This window comes from Coregonus lavaretus, assembly GCF_964263955.1.
Source record: "Coregonus lavaretus genome assembly, chromosome: 35".
NCBI lineage: Eukaryota > Metazoa > Chordata > Actinopteri > Salmoniformes > Salmonidae > Coregonus > Coregonus lavaretus.
The window spans coordinates 4,945,226-4,964,122 of NC_140022.1; the positions used below are offsets into that span (position 1 = coordinate 4,945,226).

At 42.2% G+C, this 18,897-nt stretch overlaps 2 protein-coding genes across 2 annotated transcripts in view; both read right to left on the bottom strand.

Annotated features, from left to right (window-relative positions):
* Nucleotides 1-14,105: 14,105 nt before the first annotated feature.
* On the bottom strand, nt 14,106-17,564 carry LOC311109842 (vitamin K-dependent protein Z-like). Its single transcript, XM_084152848.1, has 8 exons — nt 17,305-17,564; nt 16,116-16,279; nt 15,923-15,947; nt 15,704-15,817; nt 15,462-15,593; nt 15,287-15,372; nt 14,999-15,119; nt 14,106-14,886 (listed from the first exon to the last, which is right to left on the bottom strand). The coding sequence occupies exons 1-8, from the start codon at nt 17,381-17,383 to the stop codon at nt 14,249-14,251; spliced, it is 1,359 nt and encodes a 452-aa protein (XP_084008974.1). The 5' UTR covers nt 17,384-17,564; the 3' UTR covers nt 14,106-14,248.
* Nucleotides 17,565-18,194: 630 nt separating this feature from the next.
* Nucleotides 18,195-18,897, bottom strand: part of LOC311109532 (uncharacterized protein) — an 11,750-nt gene continuing 11,047 nt past the window's right edge. Inside the window, exons 17-18 of the mRNA XM_084152456.1 lie at nt 18,846-18,897; nt 18,195-18,679 (exon numbers count right to left, since the gene is read on the bottom strand). The exon at nt 18,846-18,897 is cut by the window's right edge and continues 136 nt beyond it. Of these exons, the coding sequence (XP_084008582.1) occupies nt 18,257-18,679; nt 18,846-18,897 (475 nt within the window). The 3' untranslated portion in view covers nt 18,195-18,256. The remainder of the gene's footprint in view (nt 18,680-18,845) is intronic.

The window sequence follows — 18,897 nt, forward strand, 5'->3', positions numbered from 1 at the left end:
CGGACAGTAAACTCCATCCCTGCGCCTACTACTCTCGTCGCCTTTCGCCTGCGGAGAGGAACTACGATGTGGGTAACCGGGAGCTTCTCGCGGTGAAACTTGCCTTGGAGGAGTGGCGCCACTGGTTGGAGGGGGCGGAGCAACCGTTTATTGTCTGGACTGACCACAAGAATCTTGCTTACGTGCAATCGGCTAGACGTCTCAACTCCCGTCAGGCCAGGTGGGCGTTGTTTTTCGGACGATTCAATTTTTCCCTGACGTTCCGACCTGGATCTAAGAACGGCAAGGCGGACGCCTTGTCCCGGATGTTCTCCAAGACGGAGGAGAGTGGGTCCAAGACCGAGACGATTCTCCCCCGGAACTGCGTCGTGGGAGCAGTTATGTGGAAGATTGAGGAGGAGGTGATGGCGGCCCTTCGGACGCAGCCCGGTCCCGGTAACGGTCCACCCGGTCGGTTGTTTGTGCCTGAGTCGGTTCGTCCTGCTGTCCTCAAATGGTCCCACGCCAGCAAGATGGCTTGTCACCCTGGCGTGGCTCGGACGATGGCGTTTCTTCACAGACGTTTTTGGTGGCCTGCCATGGCCGAGGATACTCGGGGTTTTGTTGCTGCCTGTCCAGTGTGTGCGCAGAATAAGAGTACCAATCGGCCCAGCTCTGGACTACTTCACCCCCTTCCGATTCCCCGGCGACCATGGTCGCATCTGGCCCTGGACTTTGTCACTGGGTTGCCCTCTTCTGAGGGGAACACGGTCGTTCTGACTATCGTGGACAGATTCAGCAAGTTCGCCCACTTTGTGCCAATTGCCAAGCTTCCCTCTGCCTCGGAGATGTCCGAGATCCTGGTTAGGGAGGTTTTCAGGGTCCACGGTTTGCCCAGTGATATCGTTTCCGACCGTGGCCCTCAGTTTACCTCTGCTGTCTGGAAGTCCTTCTGTTTGGCCATTGGAGCTACAGTCAGTCTCACATCTGGTTTTCACCCCCAATCTAATGGTCAGGCGGAGAGAGCCAACCAGAAGATGGAATCCACGCTACGCTGCCTTGTCTCCTCCAACCCCACCTCCTGGGTCTCTCAGTTGCCTTGGGTTGAGTATGCCCACAATACTCTCCCTACATCTGCCACTGGGATGTCTCCCTTCCAGTGCCTGTATGGCTACCAACCTCCCTTGTTCCCTTCTCAGGAGAAGGAGCTCTCAGTGCCCTCTGTTCAGGCCCATATTCGTCGTTGCCACCGGACCTGGCATCGGGCCAGAAAGGCACTCCTTAGAGTTTCGGACCGGTATCAGCTCCAGGCGAATCGTCGCCGGATCCCCGCTCCCACCTATACCATCGGAGATAGGGTCTGGTTGGCCACACGGGATCTTCCTTTACGGACTGAGTCTAGGAAGTTGTCACCGAAGTTCATTGGTCCGTTTGTGGTGGAGAAGGTGATCAATCCGGTTGCAGTTCGACTCAAACTACAGAGAACGCTCAGAGTCCATCCCACCTTTCATGTCTCCTGCCTCAAGCCTGTTCTCCTCAGTCCTCTGTTGCCTCCTCCGCCTCCTCCTCCTCCTCCTCGGATGATCGGAGGTGGTCCTGCCTACACGGTGCGACGCATCATGGATTCCAGACGGCGGGGCCGGGGTTTCCAGTATCTCGTGGACTGGGAGGGGTATGGTCCTGAAGAGAGGAGTTGGATTCCGCGGCGACAGATCCTAGATGCGGACCTCATTCGTGACTTCTACCGCCTCCATCCTGGCGCTCCGGGGAGTCCGCCCGGTGGCGTTCGTCGGAGGGGGGGTACTGTAACGATCCCTGCAGTCTGAGTCGGTTCCTGTCTGTGTACTAGTTTTTCTGCTCGGGATCTCCAGTTTCCCGAGGGTTCTGGAACGCTCCCTGCCTGGTTGCCGGGCAACGTTGCTAGGCGGGAGCTCTCTTGATTTCCGCACCTGCATCCCATCAGCAATCTGCACACCTGGTCCTGATCATCACCCTTCTTAGGCTCTGTCCTAACATCCATTCCCTGCCGGATCGTTAGCCATGAACAGTATGTTTATCAGTGGATCAGCCTTAGAGCATGTAGCGTTAGTTTTGTTGTTTTGCACCTTGTTTGCTTGTTTTGTACTTACCTCCGTTTTGTTTCATCTGCAGTCACTCATCCGGAACCTTCACCCAACCTCTGCCTGATGGTCGGCGGCTGCCGAGCCATTACTGGACCTACCACTGCACCCTCAACAACTCATCCATGCCACCCGCTCTGTTCCCTGGATTATTCAGCCTCACTCGTGGATCTATTAAATAAACACTCACCTTTGTTTCAACTTACCTTGTCCTGGTCTGCTTCTGGGTTCTGGCTTAGTAAACCGTGACACAATCTCCATAGACAAAAACATTGGCAGTAGAATGGCCCATTCTGAAGAGCTCAGTGATTTATAAGGTGGCACCATCATAGGATGCCACCTTTCCAACAGGTCAGCTCTTCAAATTTCGGCTCTGCTAGAGCTGACCTGGTCAACTGTAAGTGCTGTTATTGTGTAGTGGAAACTTCTAGGAGCAAAAACGGCTCAGCCGGGAGGTGGTAGGCCACACAAGCTCACAGAACATAACCACGAGTGCTGAAGCGCATAGCGCTTAAACATTTTCTGTCCTCGGTTGCAACACTCGCTACCGAGTTCCAAACTGACTCTGGAAGCAACATCAGCACAATAACTGTTAGTCGGGAGCTTAATGAAATGGGCGAGCAGACGCACAAAAGCCTAAGATCACCATGCACAATGCCAACCGTCGGCTGGAGTGATGTAAAGCTTGCCGCCATTGAACTCTGGAGCAGTGGAAATGCGTTCTCTGGAGTGATGAATCACGCTTCACCATCTGGCAGTCCGATGGACGAATCTGGGTTTGGCAGATGCCAGGAGAACGCTACCTGCCCCAATGCATAGTGCCAACTGTAAAGTTAGGTGCCAACTGTAAAGTTTGGTGGAGGAGGAATAATGGTATGGGGCTGTTTTTCATGGTTCGGAATAGGCCCCTTAGTTCCAGTGAAGGGAAATCTTAACGCTACAACATACATTGACATTCTAGACAATTCTGTGCTTCCAACTTTGTGGCAATAGTTTTTGAATGAGATGTTCGACGAGCAGCTGTCCAAATACTTTTGGCCATGCAGTTTATCTGTTTGAACCCTATATTTACCTGTTATAATGCATTTCACTATACTTTGCAATATCATAATCGTTCACATTTTAAGTGGAACTCTGAACGTCTCAGTCTCATTCATTAGAACTGAACAAACAGTGTATGTGATTTCATGATATGCATCATTGAATGATGTAGCTATGGCCTATCGCTTGTTTGGAGGGTCCAAAAGTACCTCCAGTGTAAATAGACCAACTGATGCACAACAGGAGAAAGTAGCTAGGCTACAAAGGATTCAACCAACTTTATAGAATTGCTTGCTTGCTTCAATGCCTGTCCTAGTCCATGAGCCAGCGGGAAAAAAAAATCCACTTTGGGGTGGCAAAGGTTTGATAGTATTAAATTGTTCCCCACAAGCCCCTGATCAAATTAATATATGATAGCCTCTCTCCCAAAAAGTAGCTTTCTATGTTTTCCACACCTTTAGATATCTTGTTGAATGGGAGTTTAAGCAATAGAATGTTCGCAGGCTGATAAAGGAATGTTGAGACAAGTTGGAATGTTCACATGGTCATTGAAAATGACTATATGAAACAATAATGGAACATTCTATTGAGTGGATCTCATCTTAAAAACCACGGGATTTGGTTAATGTTTGCCATTTGATCTAATAATTTACCTAGACTGGCTCATCATTGAAACAACAATGTTACAAATAGCAGATCTACATATTTGTTTTAGGGAAATTGGTCAAACTGGGAGTCCAAGAGATCTATGTCCAAGAGATCTAAATCTGGTAGCATATTGGTTTTATTGTTGCCACCTGTAATAGTCTGTTATATAGCAATACTCAGCATGCTAAAATTAAAGGTGTGATCTGCCATTTGTTGAGTTGTTCCATCAAGTTAACATTAAGATTTAGGTAAACACAAATTATCTCAAAAAATTAACATCGGTGATTATAATCTCTTCTGTCACTGACCATCATGATTTTGAAATTATGCTCTCTAACCTTACAAGTTATTTCATGAAATATGTTACCTAATCATTTTGTAGCCATTAGTTCAGTTGCTAGTTGAAAAATTTAATAGAAATTATGCAATTGGTGATTAGAAAAAATCCAGCCTTTAAGCAATTGGTTTGCTGATGCCCTCAACAACCCTCAGTAGCCATTAACCAATACATATTTCAGATGGCCTTATACTACATTATCATTTTTCACCATAAATAGTGTAACTAGACACCATCTATAAAGGCTGTAAACCTAAGGCTTTAATACTTAACCAGCCTCATCATCAGGCAGTTTGTTAGAATGTTATGTTGGAATGTCAGGATTCAAGACATAGATTTGACATTTAACAATATGGCATAATATTGTAAATCATTATAATCACTACAAACCAGTGAAAGAACCCTTTAGGAATTGTATAAATCCATTTTTAATTGTTTGAAAATAAAATACAGAAATTAGGGATGCAAATGATAACCAGAACCAATTATATGAAGTGTTTTTTGCACATTTTTGGAACAATTTTGCTAATATTTTACAAAGATTATTCATTTTGCAACCCTGCCTAATTTGGTTGTGTTATCAGCATAACTATAATATATTTGTTATTATGATTAGGCATATTACACCTGTCAATGACAGACCAATCCAATTAAAACCAATTGGAGCTGGTTGGCAGCCATTTGGGTAAATGTGTACACTATGCTAAATCACTAATAGCTACGCATCATTGTTTAGAATTTTACAAGCTTTATGTAAAGTTCGGTGGTGCACTTGTAAAGGACGTCACGCTGCTTGCTTAGTGAGTACCACATCCTCCCGATTCGGCCCACACCTGGTGTGAACTTTGGACCTCTGCCCAGCACACTCGACCGCCCTCCTAAAGCGTCTTACCAGTCAGCCCCACCTGAAAAGCTAGCTATTTGATGGCTCTTGTGAGGACACTTCAGGGTGAGGACTATGTTTCACACATCCCCATGTGCTACACACTCATTATGAAGGCATTTTGCCAAAAAGGGTTGCCTGTACCTCTTTGCTGGACGTAATACATTTGTATGGGATATCCTTTAGGGTTCAATATACAGGGAAGGTTTCACATCACATTTCTTCATTTTAACACAATTTACATAATCGTATTGCATTTCATATCAACATTTTCTAAGTGTTTTAATGTAATATATTTGAAACGCCTACAACACTCAGCAATTCCGACAGCTTTTTTGTCATATTTTTACCACTATTCTGGTCATATTTATCTAAATACATATAACTGACATACTTGGGCCATCATTTTGAGGTGTCCTCATTGTAACACACATTTTAAGCCATTATTGCAATTATTTATTCAGTTATGTCCATGCAAAATCAATGCAGTTCCTCCCCATTGAAATTAATGGCTGCCATTTTGAAAATAGGCTGCTGGGACTGATTATAGACCAAATCTATGATGACTCTATATAGCTAAACAACTGCCCCAATTGGTCTCCTTGTTCTGTGTGAATTTAGTTATAATCTAGGGTATCATCTATGGTACCATGTGATAACAGATCACATCCCAGTACTGTCCATTCTGGCTTGATATACCCCAAAATGCATACATGTAGGACCTTTGACCCCCAAGGTGGGCCCCCCAAAAAACGTCATTACCATTCTTATTGTTTCAACCCTTAATGTGTTGTATCATGAAGTTAATAACTTATCAAATTGCCTTAGTTTGAGGAGATTGTTCCCTGATAATACAAAATTACATTTCATACCCTCAATCCTGTTGGCCCAACTAACCACATAGGGGTCATAACATATAATGCAGTGATAGCCACATTTAGCTACCTCCGATATGTGGCTATCATACCAAAATGTAACCCAAAGATATGGACCTTAATGAAAATCATCATTTAATTTTGCCACCCCAAAGCGGACAAATATGTACATTTTGGCCTGCTAGCCAATGGACTATCCCTTTCTTATAACACACAAAAATGTAGACTAGTACATTTCCAAACTGTTCTGTCATGGTTTCTCTGCGGTTCCTCCTTGACTTTCTACGTCATTCTTGAGGGCCTTCCAATCTCACAAAGAGGAGAACTGGTAAGGATAAGCATGCCAAAAAATATCAATTTGGCCTTAATGTTTTTCTATTCTACATATACACGTCTGTGGGATAACTGCTCTATATGTGCTGTTTAGGGCCTTGCCAGTGATGTTCGCTGTTACGCTGGACTTACGGATATTTGCCAATAATGTAAGTGAACATAAACAGTTGTGCTCTAGAATGCTTCTGATCCAGTGATGGATAAGTCATGTCCTATAGGAGGGGTTTGATGATTGTAGTGATATTGTCCAGGCGGAGCAGCAGCTCCTGAGGAAGGGAAAAGGCAAGCTGGGAGACATGCTGGAGAAAGTTGCTGAACAACTGATGGGCTGTTTCAGAGTGTGTGCCAGCGACAAGTGAGTCTCACAGGACATGGACACTATTGACAGCATATTAAACTATATATCTCACAGCATTGGACACTATTGACAGCATATTAAACTATATATCTCACAGCATTGAACACTATTGACAGCATATTAAACTATATATCTCACAGCATTGGACACTATTGACAGCATATTAAACTATATATCTCACAGCATTGGACACTATTGACAGCATATTAAACTATATATCTTATAGCATTGGACACTATTGACAGCATATTAAACTATATATCTCACAGCATTGGACACTATTGACAGCATATTAAACTATATATCTCACAGCATTGAACACTATTGACAGCATATTAAACTATATATCTCACAGCATTGGACACTATTGACAGCATATTAAACTATATATCTCACAGCATTGAACACTATTGACAGCATATTAAACTATATATCTCACAGCATTGAACACTATTGACAGCATATTAAACTATATATCTTACAGCATTGAACACTATTGACAGCATATTAAACTATATATCTCACAGTATTGGACACTATTGACAGCATATTAAACTATATATCTTACGGCATTGGACACTATTGACAGCATAATAAACTATATATCTCACAGCATTGGACACTATTGACAGCATATTAAACTATATATCTCACAGCATTGGACACTATTGACAGCATATTAAACTATTTATCTTACGGCATTGGACAATATTGACAGCATATTAAACTATATATCTTACAGCATTGGACACCATTGACAGCATATTAAACTATATATCTTATAGCATTGGACACTATTGACAGCATATTAAACTATATATCTCACAGCATTGGACACTATTGACAGCATATTAAACTATATATCTTACGGCATTGAACACTATTGACAGCATATTAAACTATATATCTTACGGCATTGGACACTATTGACAGCATATTAAACTATATATCTCACAGCATTGGACACTATTGACAGCATATTAAACTATATATCTCACAGCATTGGACACTATTGAAAGCATATTAAACTATATATCTTATAGCATTGGACACTATTGACAGCATATTAAACTATATATCTTATAGCATTGGACACTATTGACAGCATATTAAACTATATATCTCACAGCAATGGACACTATTGACAGCATATTAAACTATATATCTTACGGCATTGAACACTATTGACAGCATATTGAACTATATATCTTACAGCATTGGACACTATTGACAGCATATTAAACTATATATCTTACAGCATTGGACACTATTGACAGCATATTAAACTATATATCTTACGGCATTGGACACTATTGACAGCATATTAAACTATATATCTTACAGCATTGGACACTATTGACAGCATATTAAACTATATATCTTACGGCATTGGACACTATTGACAGCATATTAAACTATATATCTTACAGCATTGGACACTATTGACAGCATATTAAACTATATATCTTACGGCATTGGACACTATTGACAGCATATTAAACTATATATCTCACAGCATTGGACACCATTGACAGCATATTGAACTATATATCTTACAGCATTGGACACTATTGACAGCATATTAAACTATATATCTCACAGCATTGGACACCATTGACAGCATATTAAACTATATATCTTATAGCATTGGACACCATTGACAGCATATTAAACTATATATCTTATAGCATTGGACACTATTGACAGCATATTAAACTATATATCTCAGAGCATTGGACACTATTGACAGCATATTAAACTATTTATCTTACGGCATTGGACAATATTGACAGCATATTAAACTATATATCTTACAGCATTGGACACCATTGACAGCATATTAAACTATATATCTTATAGCATTGGACACTATTGACAGCATATTAAACTATATATCTCAGAGCATTGGACACTATTGACAGCATATTAAACTATATATCTTACGGCATTGAACACTATTGACAGCATATTAAACTATATATCTTACGGCATTGGACACTATTGACAGCATATTAAACTATATATCTCACAGCATTGAACACTATTGACAGCATATTAAACTATATATCTTATAGCATTGGACACTATTGACAGCATATTAAACTATATATCTTATAGCATTGGACACTATTGACAGCATATTAAACTATATATCTCACAGCAATGGACACTATTGACAGCATATTAAACTATATATCTTACGGCATTGAACACTATTGACAGCATATTAAACTATATATCTTACGGCATTGGACACTATTGACAGCATATTAAACTATATATCTCACAGCATTGAACACTATTGACAGCATATTAAACTATATATCTCACAGCATTGGACACTATTGACAGCATATTAAACTATATATCTCACAGCATTGGACAATCTTGACAGCATATTAAACTATATATCTTACAGCATTGGACACTATTGACAGCATATTAAACTATATATCTCACAGCATTGGACACCATTGACATCATATTAAACTATATATCTCACAGCATTGGACACTATTGACAGCATATTAAACTATATATCTCACAGCATTGGACACCATTGACAGCATATTAAACTATATATCTTATAGCATTGGACACTATTGACAGCATATTAAACTATATATCTTACGGCATTGGACACTATTGACAGCATATTAAACTATATATCTCACAGCATTGAACACTATTGACAGCATATTAAACTATATATCTCACAGCATTGGACACCATTGACAGCATATTAAACTATATATCTTACAGCATTGGACACTATTGACAGCATATTAAACTATATATCTCACAGCATTGGACACTATTGACAGCATATTAAACTATATATCTTACGGCATTGAACACTATTGACAGCATATTAAACTATATATCTTACGGCATTGGACACCATTGACAGCATATTAAACTATATATCTTATAGCATTGGACACTATTGACAGCATATTAAACTATATATCTCACAGCATTGGACACTATTGACAGCATATTAAACTATATATCTCACAGCATTGGACACCATTGACAGCATATTATACTATATATCTCACAGCATTGGACACTATTGACAGCATATTAAACTATATATCTCACAGCATTGGACACTATTGACAGCATATTAAACTATATATCTCACAGCATTGGACACCACTGACAGCATGTTAAACTATATATCTTACAGCATTGGACACTATTGACAGCATATTAAACTATATATCTCACAGCATTGGACACTATTGACAGCATATTAAACTATATATCTCACAGCATTGGACACCATTGACAGCATATTATACTATATATCTCACAGCATTGGACACTATTGACAGCATATTAAACTATATATCTCACAGCATTGGACACTATTGACAGCATATTAAACTATATATCTCACAGCATTGGACACCATTGACAGCATGTTAAACTATATATCTTACAGCATTGGACACTATTGACAGCATATTAAACTATATATCTTACATCATTGGACACTATTGACAGCATATTAAACTATATATCTCACAGCATTGGACACCATTGACAGCATGTTAAACTATATATCTTACAGCATTGGACACTATTGACAGCATATTAAACTATATATCTCACAGCATTTGACACTATTGACAGCATATTAAACTATATATCTTATAGCATTGGACACTATTGACAGCATATTAAACTATATATCTTATAGCATTGGACACTATTGACATCATATTAAACTATATATCTCACAGCATTGGACACTATTGACAGCATATTTAACTATATATCTCACAGCATTGGACACTATTGACAGCATATTAAACTATATATCTTATAGCATTGGACACTATTGACAGCATATTAAACTATATATCTCACAGCATTGGACACTATTGACAGCATATTAAACTATATATCTCACAGCATTGGACACCATTGACAGCATATTATACTATATATCTCACAGCATTGGACACTATTGACAGCATATTAAACTATATATCTCACAGCATTGGACACTATTGACAGCATATTAAACTATATATCTTATAGCATTGGACACTATTGACAGCATATTAAACTATATATCTCACAGCATTGAACACTATTGACAGCATATTAAACTATATATCTTATAGCATTGAACACTATTGACAGCATATTAAACTATATATCTCACAGCATTGGACACTATTGACAGCATATTAAACTATATATCTCACAGCATTGGACACTATTGACAGCATATTAAACTATATATCTCACAGCATTGGACACTATTGACAGCATATTAAACTATATATCTCACAGCATTGGACACTATTAACAGCATATTAAACTATATATCTCACAGCATTGGACACCATTGACAGCATATTATACTATATATCTCACAGCATTGGACACCATTGACAGCATGTTAAACTATATATCTTACAGCATTGGACACTATTGACAGCATATTAAACTATATATCTTACATCATTGGACACTATTGACAGCATATTAAACTATATATCTCACAGCATTGGACACTATTGACAGCATATTAAACTATATATCTCACAGCATTGGACACTATTGACAGCATATTAAACTATATATCTCACAGCATTGGACACTATTGACAGCATATTAAACTATATATCTTATAGCATTGGACACTATTGACAGCATATTAAACTATATATCTTATAGCATTGGACACTATTGACATCATATTAAACTATATATCTCACAGCATTGGACACTATTGACAGCATATTAAACTATATATCTCACAGCATTGGACACTATTGACAGCATATTAAACTATATATCTCACAGCATTGGACACTATTGACAGCATATTAAACTATACATCTTATAGCATTGGACACTATTGACAGCATATTAATCTATATATCTTACAGCATTGGACACTATTGACAGCATATTAAACTATATATCTTACAGCATTGGACACTATTGACAGCATATTAAACTATATATCTTACAGCATTGGACACTATTGGCAGCATATTAAACTATATATCTTACAGCATTGGACACTATTGACAGCATATTAAACTATATATCTCACAGCATTGGACACCATTGACAGCATATTAAACTATATATCTCACAGCATTGGACACTATTGACAGCATATTAAACTATATATCTCACAGCATTGGACACTATTGACAGCATATTAAACTATATATCTTATAGCATTGGACACTATTGACAGCATATTAAACTATATATATCACAGCATTGGACACTATTGACAGCATATTAAACTATATATCTCACAGCATTGGACACTATTGACAGCATATTAAACTATATATCTCACAGCATTGGACACTATTGACAGCATATTAAACTATATATCTCACAGCATTGAACACTATTGACAGCATATTAAACTATATATCTCACAGCATTGGACACTATTGACAGCATATTAAACTATATATCTTATAGCATTGGACACTATTGACAGCATATTAAACTATATATCTTACAGCCTTTACTGTAGCAACCATAGCCCCTTACCCATTATGTCTTGACTGTTATCGTTTACAGTCGGGCTGGTATTGACGACTCCAAGAAGTGGGGGATGTTGTTTCTCATCAATCAGCTCTTCAAGATATACTTCAAGGTAAGGCAGTAGTGTGAATAGGGCCTACTTCGTGTGTGTGTATGTGTGTACATCTCTGTGTGTCTAAATGGTTCTGTGTGTCCAGATCAACAAGCTACACCTGTGTAAGCCACTGATCCGGGCCATCGACAGCTCCAACCTGAAGGATGATTACAGTATGGCCCAGAGAGTCACCTACAAATACTACGTAGGCCGTAAGGCCATGTTCGACAGCGACTACAAACCAGCCGAGGAGTACCTGTCCTTCTCCTTCCAGCACTGCCACCGCTCCAGCCAGAGGAACAAACGCATGATCCTCATCTACCTACTGCCTGTCAAGATGTTGCTGGTGAGACAGAGCTTTACTGAGAGAGCCTTAACATGTGCTCATCTAGCCACACACGTCTCAATTCAAATCAAATTCAAAAAGCTTGATTGTCAATCAGAGACTGAGACTGGTGTTGCTCATGTTGTTTCAGGGTCACATGCCTAATCACCAGCTGCTCAGGAAGTATGACCTCATGCAGTTTGCCGACGTCACGAAAGCTGTGAGGTGAGTCACCACCCTCCCGCTCCTCGCCATCTCTCTCTCTACTTCCTCCTCTCTCTTTCTATCATTCATCTCTCTCTCTGTCTGTCTGTCTCTCTGTCTGTCTGTCTGTGTAACAGTGAGGGCAACCTGCTGCTGCTGAACGAGGCCTTGGCCAAGCACGAGACCTTCTTCATCCGCTGTGGCATCTTCCTCATCCTCGAGAAGCTCAAGATCATCACCTACCGGAACCTCTTCAAGAAAGTGTGAGTCTTGTACAATTTTCACACTACTGAGCCAAGTCCAGCTGTACTGGGCTGGCCTGGTTACACATCCATCATAGTTGCTGGAACCGCACTGAAAGGTCAGTGTGAAAATAAATGATCTGAGCCAGCACAGTACGATTCAGGTTCAGCCCTATAGTGTGAATCTGCATTGGTGGAGTAGGAATTGGTGTGTGTGTGTTAACCTAAGAGCGATTTTGACTCTTTGTTAACATGTTTGTGGTATGAACTTCATGTGTGTTAACCTAAGAGCGATATTGACTCTTTGTTAACGTGTTTGTGGTATGAACTTCATGTGTGTTAACCTATGAGCGATATTGACTCTTTGTTAACATGTTTGTGGTATGAACTTCATGTGTGTTAACCTAAGAGCGATATTGACTCTTTGTTAACATGTTTGTGGTATGAACTTCATGTGTGTTAACCTAAGAGCGATATTGACTCTTTGTTAACGTGTTTGTGGTATGAACTTCATGTGTGTTAACCTAAGAGCGATATTGACTCTTTGTTAACGAGTTTGTGGTATGAACTTCATGTGTGTTAACCTAAGAGCGATATTGACTCTTTGTTAACATGTTTGTGTAAGGTACCAGCTGCTGAAGACTCACCAGTTACCCCTAGATGCCTTCCTGGTAGCTCTAAAAATGATGCAGGTGGAAGAGGTGGACATTGACGAGGTGCAGTGTATCCTGGCCAACCTAATCTGTGAGGTGAGATACCACCACTAACACACACACACACACTGACCTTTTTCTCTGACCATACTAAGCGCTACACCTGATATTTCAGAAAGTCGTAAGACATGAAGCAGCAGATTACCTCTCTTCTTGTTCCTCTTCTAGGGTCACATCAAGGGCTACATCTCTCACCAGCACCAGAAACTGGTCGTCAGCAAGGCCAATCCATTCCCCCTGCTGTCATCATCTTCCTAATCTACGTATCCCAGAATCCCCTTCACCCAGAAAATGTTCCCAGAATATATTTCCTTATTATTTAGGTTGCATTGTATTTTGTCATATTTTGTGATTTTGGAATAAAAGTGATTGTTTGTACTCCTTGTACAATATTTTTGTTTATAAAGGAAGTGTGGGAGATTAATAATTGTATATAATTATAGTACACGTTACAATATAACTACACTCATTTACATTGTTAACCTTGCAGAAACAACTTCAATCTTGAACGCAGCCCTGTTGGCTTTAAGTCCAGTGCAGGTAGGGATCAGGCTAACCCTAGGTTGGGGTTACCCCATAAGGTCCAGGTGGATCTTGGGTAATTTGTGGTGTCATCCTCACCTCTGTCATGTCCAGGTGCTGCAGGATCCAGTGCAAGTAGCGAGACAGCTTTGTGAACACCAGGGTTTGTCCACAGTCATGTGATGTGGGTGGTGAAAGGAGCAGGCCTGTGAGGAACGCTGTATGCCTCTCCACAGTCACAACGGGGGTCCCGGACAAGAGGCTGCGGTTCCTCGTTAGTCCTGGTTTGAGGTCTGTCTCATTAAACCTAGTCAACTCAGTCCGACAGAAGCCCTTCTGGCGACCCATACAGAACATCTTGTTACTGAGCAGCTGGGAGAAGTTCACCTGGTTTCGACAGCCCTCCACATGCAGGTAGGAGAGAACAGGGTGGCCGTGGGATTCCCCCCGGAGTTTGTCCGGACCCCTGGCCACCCCCTCCCTTCCTGGACTCATCAACACATTCTCACAGAAATCCTTAGTGGGCAGGCACAGGTGGGAGACAGAGGGGCCGAAGGGGAGGGGCTCATTTAGTCTCACCAAGGCCAGGTCGTCCTCCAGACTGCCCCTCTTGTGGCGGTTGTGAATGTACAGTTGGGTCGATAGAGGGATCCTCACACTATTATTTGAGGCACCTTAGGGGATGAAGGAAACTGTTAGATTTCAGAAAGATTTGAATCTGCCTGAGCTGGAGGTTTATACACTAACCATATCAAACCTCAGTGTTTTGATCGCTGTGGGACTCACCTGTCTGCATGCTGTGGAGTTTCTTTCCCATGTACAGGCAGCTAGCTGATGTCAGGACTGCGTGAGGCCCTAGGATCACCCCGCTACACAGCTCCGCACCAGCCTCATCCACAAACACCACCTGCCAATCACAAAGCCACAGGTTAAAAGGGGAAGTTCAATATTTCACAACTTAATGTTCCTCACCTTGAAAGTAGTCTATAGGCCAGGAGAAACTGTAATCCATGGTCCCAAACTTCCCCTTTAACTCACCTTGCTCTATGTTGTGCTGGTAGGGGAGGGACTTACTTGCCACGGACAGCGGTTGTGTGGACAGACGTGATAGGCTATGTTTATTTGGTTTGTTGGCTGGAGTCTTCCACAGGGGTGCTTAACTAAGGAAACAGAGACGTCTCTATATAAAGTGTGTGTGAGAGCGGGAGTGTTGCAGATGTCTAATTCAAAAGAATAGGTAGATGTTAACCTGCAGGTATGCAGCTCCTCTTATCACTGTGAATCTTGTACCCCGTGGTGCAGGAGCACTGGTATGCTCCAAACTTGGGACTGCAGAAGTGGTCACAGGAAAAGGGCCCCTTGGTGGGGCACTGAGAGTTATCTGTTGTGACACACAAACATATCTCTTAGCCTACTCACACAACTATGAACACACGCATGCACGCACACACACTCATAAAGAGTTCTAACTAAGGTAGGTGTTCTGTTGACCTATTTCACAGTTCTTCCCATGGTACAGCTCTGTGCAGCTACAGGTGTAACCTCCAACGCCGTCCTTGCAGCTGCCGCCATGGAGACAGGGATTGGGTTTGCACTGGTCTCCATCTGGGGAGGAGGAGGAAGAAGAAGAGGGGGAGGAAAGGATTCAATATCTGGACTCGGGAGAAAACCCAACACCCCTCTGCTGTGATTCAAAAGAACGAGACTTACCGACATAGACATTCCAGAAAGTGTCCTATTGAGGTATAACAGAGAGAGAGACAACGGACACAGGGTTTAAATCAGAAAACTACTGCATTAGTTATGGATAAGGGGATAGCCTATGTTGTCAGATCAGTGCAGTTGAAGGAAAGGAATACATTTTAGACTATTGAGATGCACCCTATAGGCCTAAATTGCTCACAGTTTTGGGTGTGTCTTCAAAGTACTCCCTGGCCTCCTCGTAGTTGCAGGACTCCTCATAACACTCCCTCTCCAGGTTCCCCTGAAGCATCTCCTCCAAGAAGAACGCGTTCGCTCGCTTCGACCGTAGGAAGACCGTGCTGGCGTGCGCAGGGGGTCTGAACACTGAGGGTCAGGGAAGAGGAGGAGGATGGAGAAGAGGAGAGGAGGAGAGGGGAAGGAGGAGGGGTAGGAGGAGGAGGAGGTGGATGAAGAGGAGGAGGAGGTGAATGAAGAGGAGGAGGAGGAGGTGGATGAAGAGGAGGAGGAGGTGAATGAAGAGGAGAGGAGGGGAGGGGAGGGGAAGGAGGAGGAGGTGGATGAAAAGGAGGAGGGGTAGGAGGAGGAGTAGGTGGATGAAGAGGAGGAGCAGAAGGAGGAGGAGGTGGGAGGAGAGGAGGAGCATGAGGAGGAGGGGAAGGAGGCGGGGTAGGAGGAAGAGGGGGAGGTGGATGAAGAGGAGGAGAGGAGGAGCATGATGGAGGAGGGGAAGGAGGCGGGGTAGGAGGAGGAGGGGGAGGTGGATGAAGGAGAGGAGGGGGGGGAGGAGGAGGAGGTGGATGGGGAGGAGGAGGTGGATGAAGAGGAGGAGAGGAGGAGCATGCAGAGGAGGGGAAGGAGAAGGAGGAGGAGGAAGACATAGGGAACAACAACAACAACTGAAAGTGAGACAAACCAGAAGTGACTCAGTATAATTTTTTTAACTTCCAGGTTGAGGAGAATATTGCAAATGGTGGAAAATAATACATAGAGCAATGGGATTATGGTGAAGATGATTCACTTTAAGTGGTCCCATCACTGAGTTTCATGCCACTGAATTAAATACAGAACAGTTTGTTTCCTGTATACCAGTGGAGGCTGGTGAGGGGACAACGGCTCATAATAATGGCTGGAATGGAGTAAATGGAATTGTATCAAAAACATGGTTTTCATGGGTTTGATACCATTTCATTCACTCCATTCCATCCATTACGCTCCATTCCAGCCATTATTATGAGCCATTCTCCCCTCAGCAGCCTCCACTGCTGTATAACCAACACCATGCTAACCATAGCGGTAGACTGGAAAACCATGCTAGCGAAGTCATTGTCAGCCTGAACGTATGATTAACTAAATGTTGGTCCTGTAGCTTTCACAGTGCAGCGGCTTACCTCTCCCATAACTGTGGACCAGGAGGACACTGCTCAGAAGAGAGAGAGACAGAAACCACCATCGCCTCCACGAGCCCATTATAATACACAGCCACACAGTGCCCACAAGCCTCTCTGCCTGTGCCAAGGTCCTGTCTGCAGCCCTGTCTATCTCTCTCTCTCTTGCGCTCTCTCACTCCCTTTCTGTCTGACACACACATCCACGCTGCCAGGTTAACATTGCCAGGTAAACCCCCACCCGCTTGCCAGCCGAAATGTCCGTTTTTAGTCATTGCTGTATACGCCAACAAAGTTGTGCTTATGTTGTGAATTTCTCCAGGATAGTGTCATTTATGTGGACCTCCCTGTCACCTGACGTAGTTAATGTAGCTGGTGCCAGCTCTAGACATTTTAAAGATGGTACCTCATTAGTAATTGTATGTAATGTAATAGCTACCAAATATGCTACTAATATGCTAATATGTTATGAAGATAAATTGAGATGAAACGCTCTGAATACTCAGTAAAACTCATTGTATCACATTAGGGCTTCACAAACACAAAGTCCCACAGATGGACTCTAGTCTGTACACACAATAGAGCAAACAGAGAACCCACCTATCCGTGTGTGCTCGGTACTTACACCAGCAGTGATTCAAGTCACTGGTGACCTTTGAACCCTGCTGTTTTTCTGATGCGATCGATTCAGTTTGTACTTTTATAAAACTGGAACAGTAGGAAAATGTCTGCCTAATGGCAGTCCTGACTCAACTTTATAGTGTGTGATGTAGTTTCATGTTGGTATGTGATGAATGGACATTCAAACAAAACATGTTTGTTTTTTTAGCATAAGTTACTTGGTCTCAGAGACATTTTGTGAAAAACAATGAAAAAACAACAAAACACACAAGTTTCTTGCCCATGATTCCTCAAGCCTCTTTATTGATTGGTTCTCCTCTCTCCTCTGTCTCCATCAAACCCACATCATTGAGTGCATTTGACCTGCCCCCCTCGTCTTCCTCCTCCCCCCCTCCTTGGGGAGAAACTTCCCCACGACTGCCCGGATCCAATCGATGTACTTGGACACCTGCGTGTAGATGCCGTACTTTCCCTCGCGGGCGCACCCCTCGCCCCAGCTCACCACGCCCGTGACGAACCAGGTGTCCCCATAACGGGTGACGTGGGGTCCACCGCTGTCCCCCTGGCACGCGTCCTTCTTCTCCTTATCGTAGCCGGCGCAGAACATGCGGTTGGAGATCTTGTGCTGGCTGGACTGAAGGCAGGTGGCCCGGGGTACGTAGGGCACGGTCAGACGCAGTAGGATGGTGGACGGCTGTTTGGCCTCCCCCACACGACCGAACCCACTCACCAGGCCGTCTGACTGTTTCATCAACACCTTGTATTGATAAGTAGACAGGACACCATTATGTTAGGTTCAGGAACATCTTTACTAAGATATGAAACATAGACAGATTAATTATATACTGTATGTTTATATGCATCATTGGATAAAACTGGATATGTTACACAGAGCATTATGGGTAGTACATCATGCTACAGACCTTCTCGGCAAAGTCGCGTTCGGGCAGGCAGGCGGGGAGGATGAACTCGGTG

Excerpts from the sequence above, each read along its gene's own strand:
- LOC311109842 (XM_084152848.1), bottom strand. The coding sequence starts at position 17,383 with ATGGGCTCGTGGAGGCGATGGTGGTTTCTGTCTCTCTCTCTTCTGAGC. Across the intron at positions 15,594-15,703 it reads TGGGAAGAACTGTGAAATAG|ATAACTCTCAGTGCCCCACC; the intron begins GTCAACAGAACA and ends GTGTCACAACAG. Across the intron at positions 15,373-15,461 it reads GAGGAGCTGCATACCTGCAG|TTAAGCACCCCTGTGGAAGA; the intron begins GTTAACATCTAC and ends CTGTTTCCTTAG.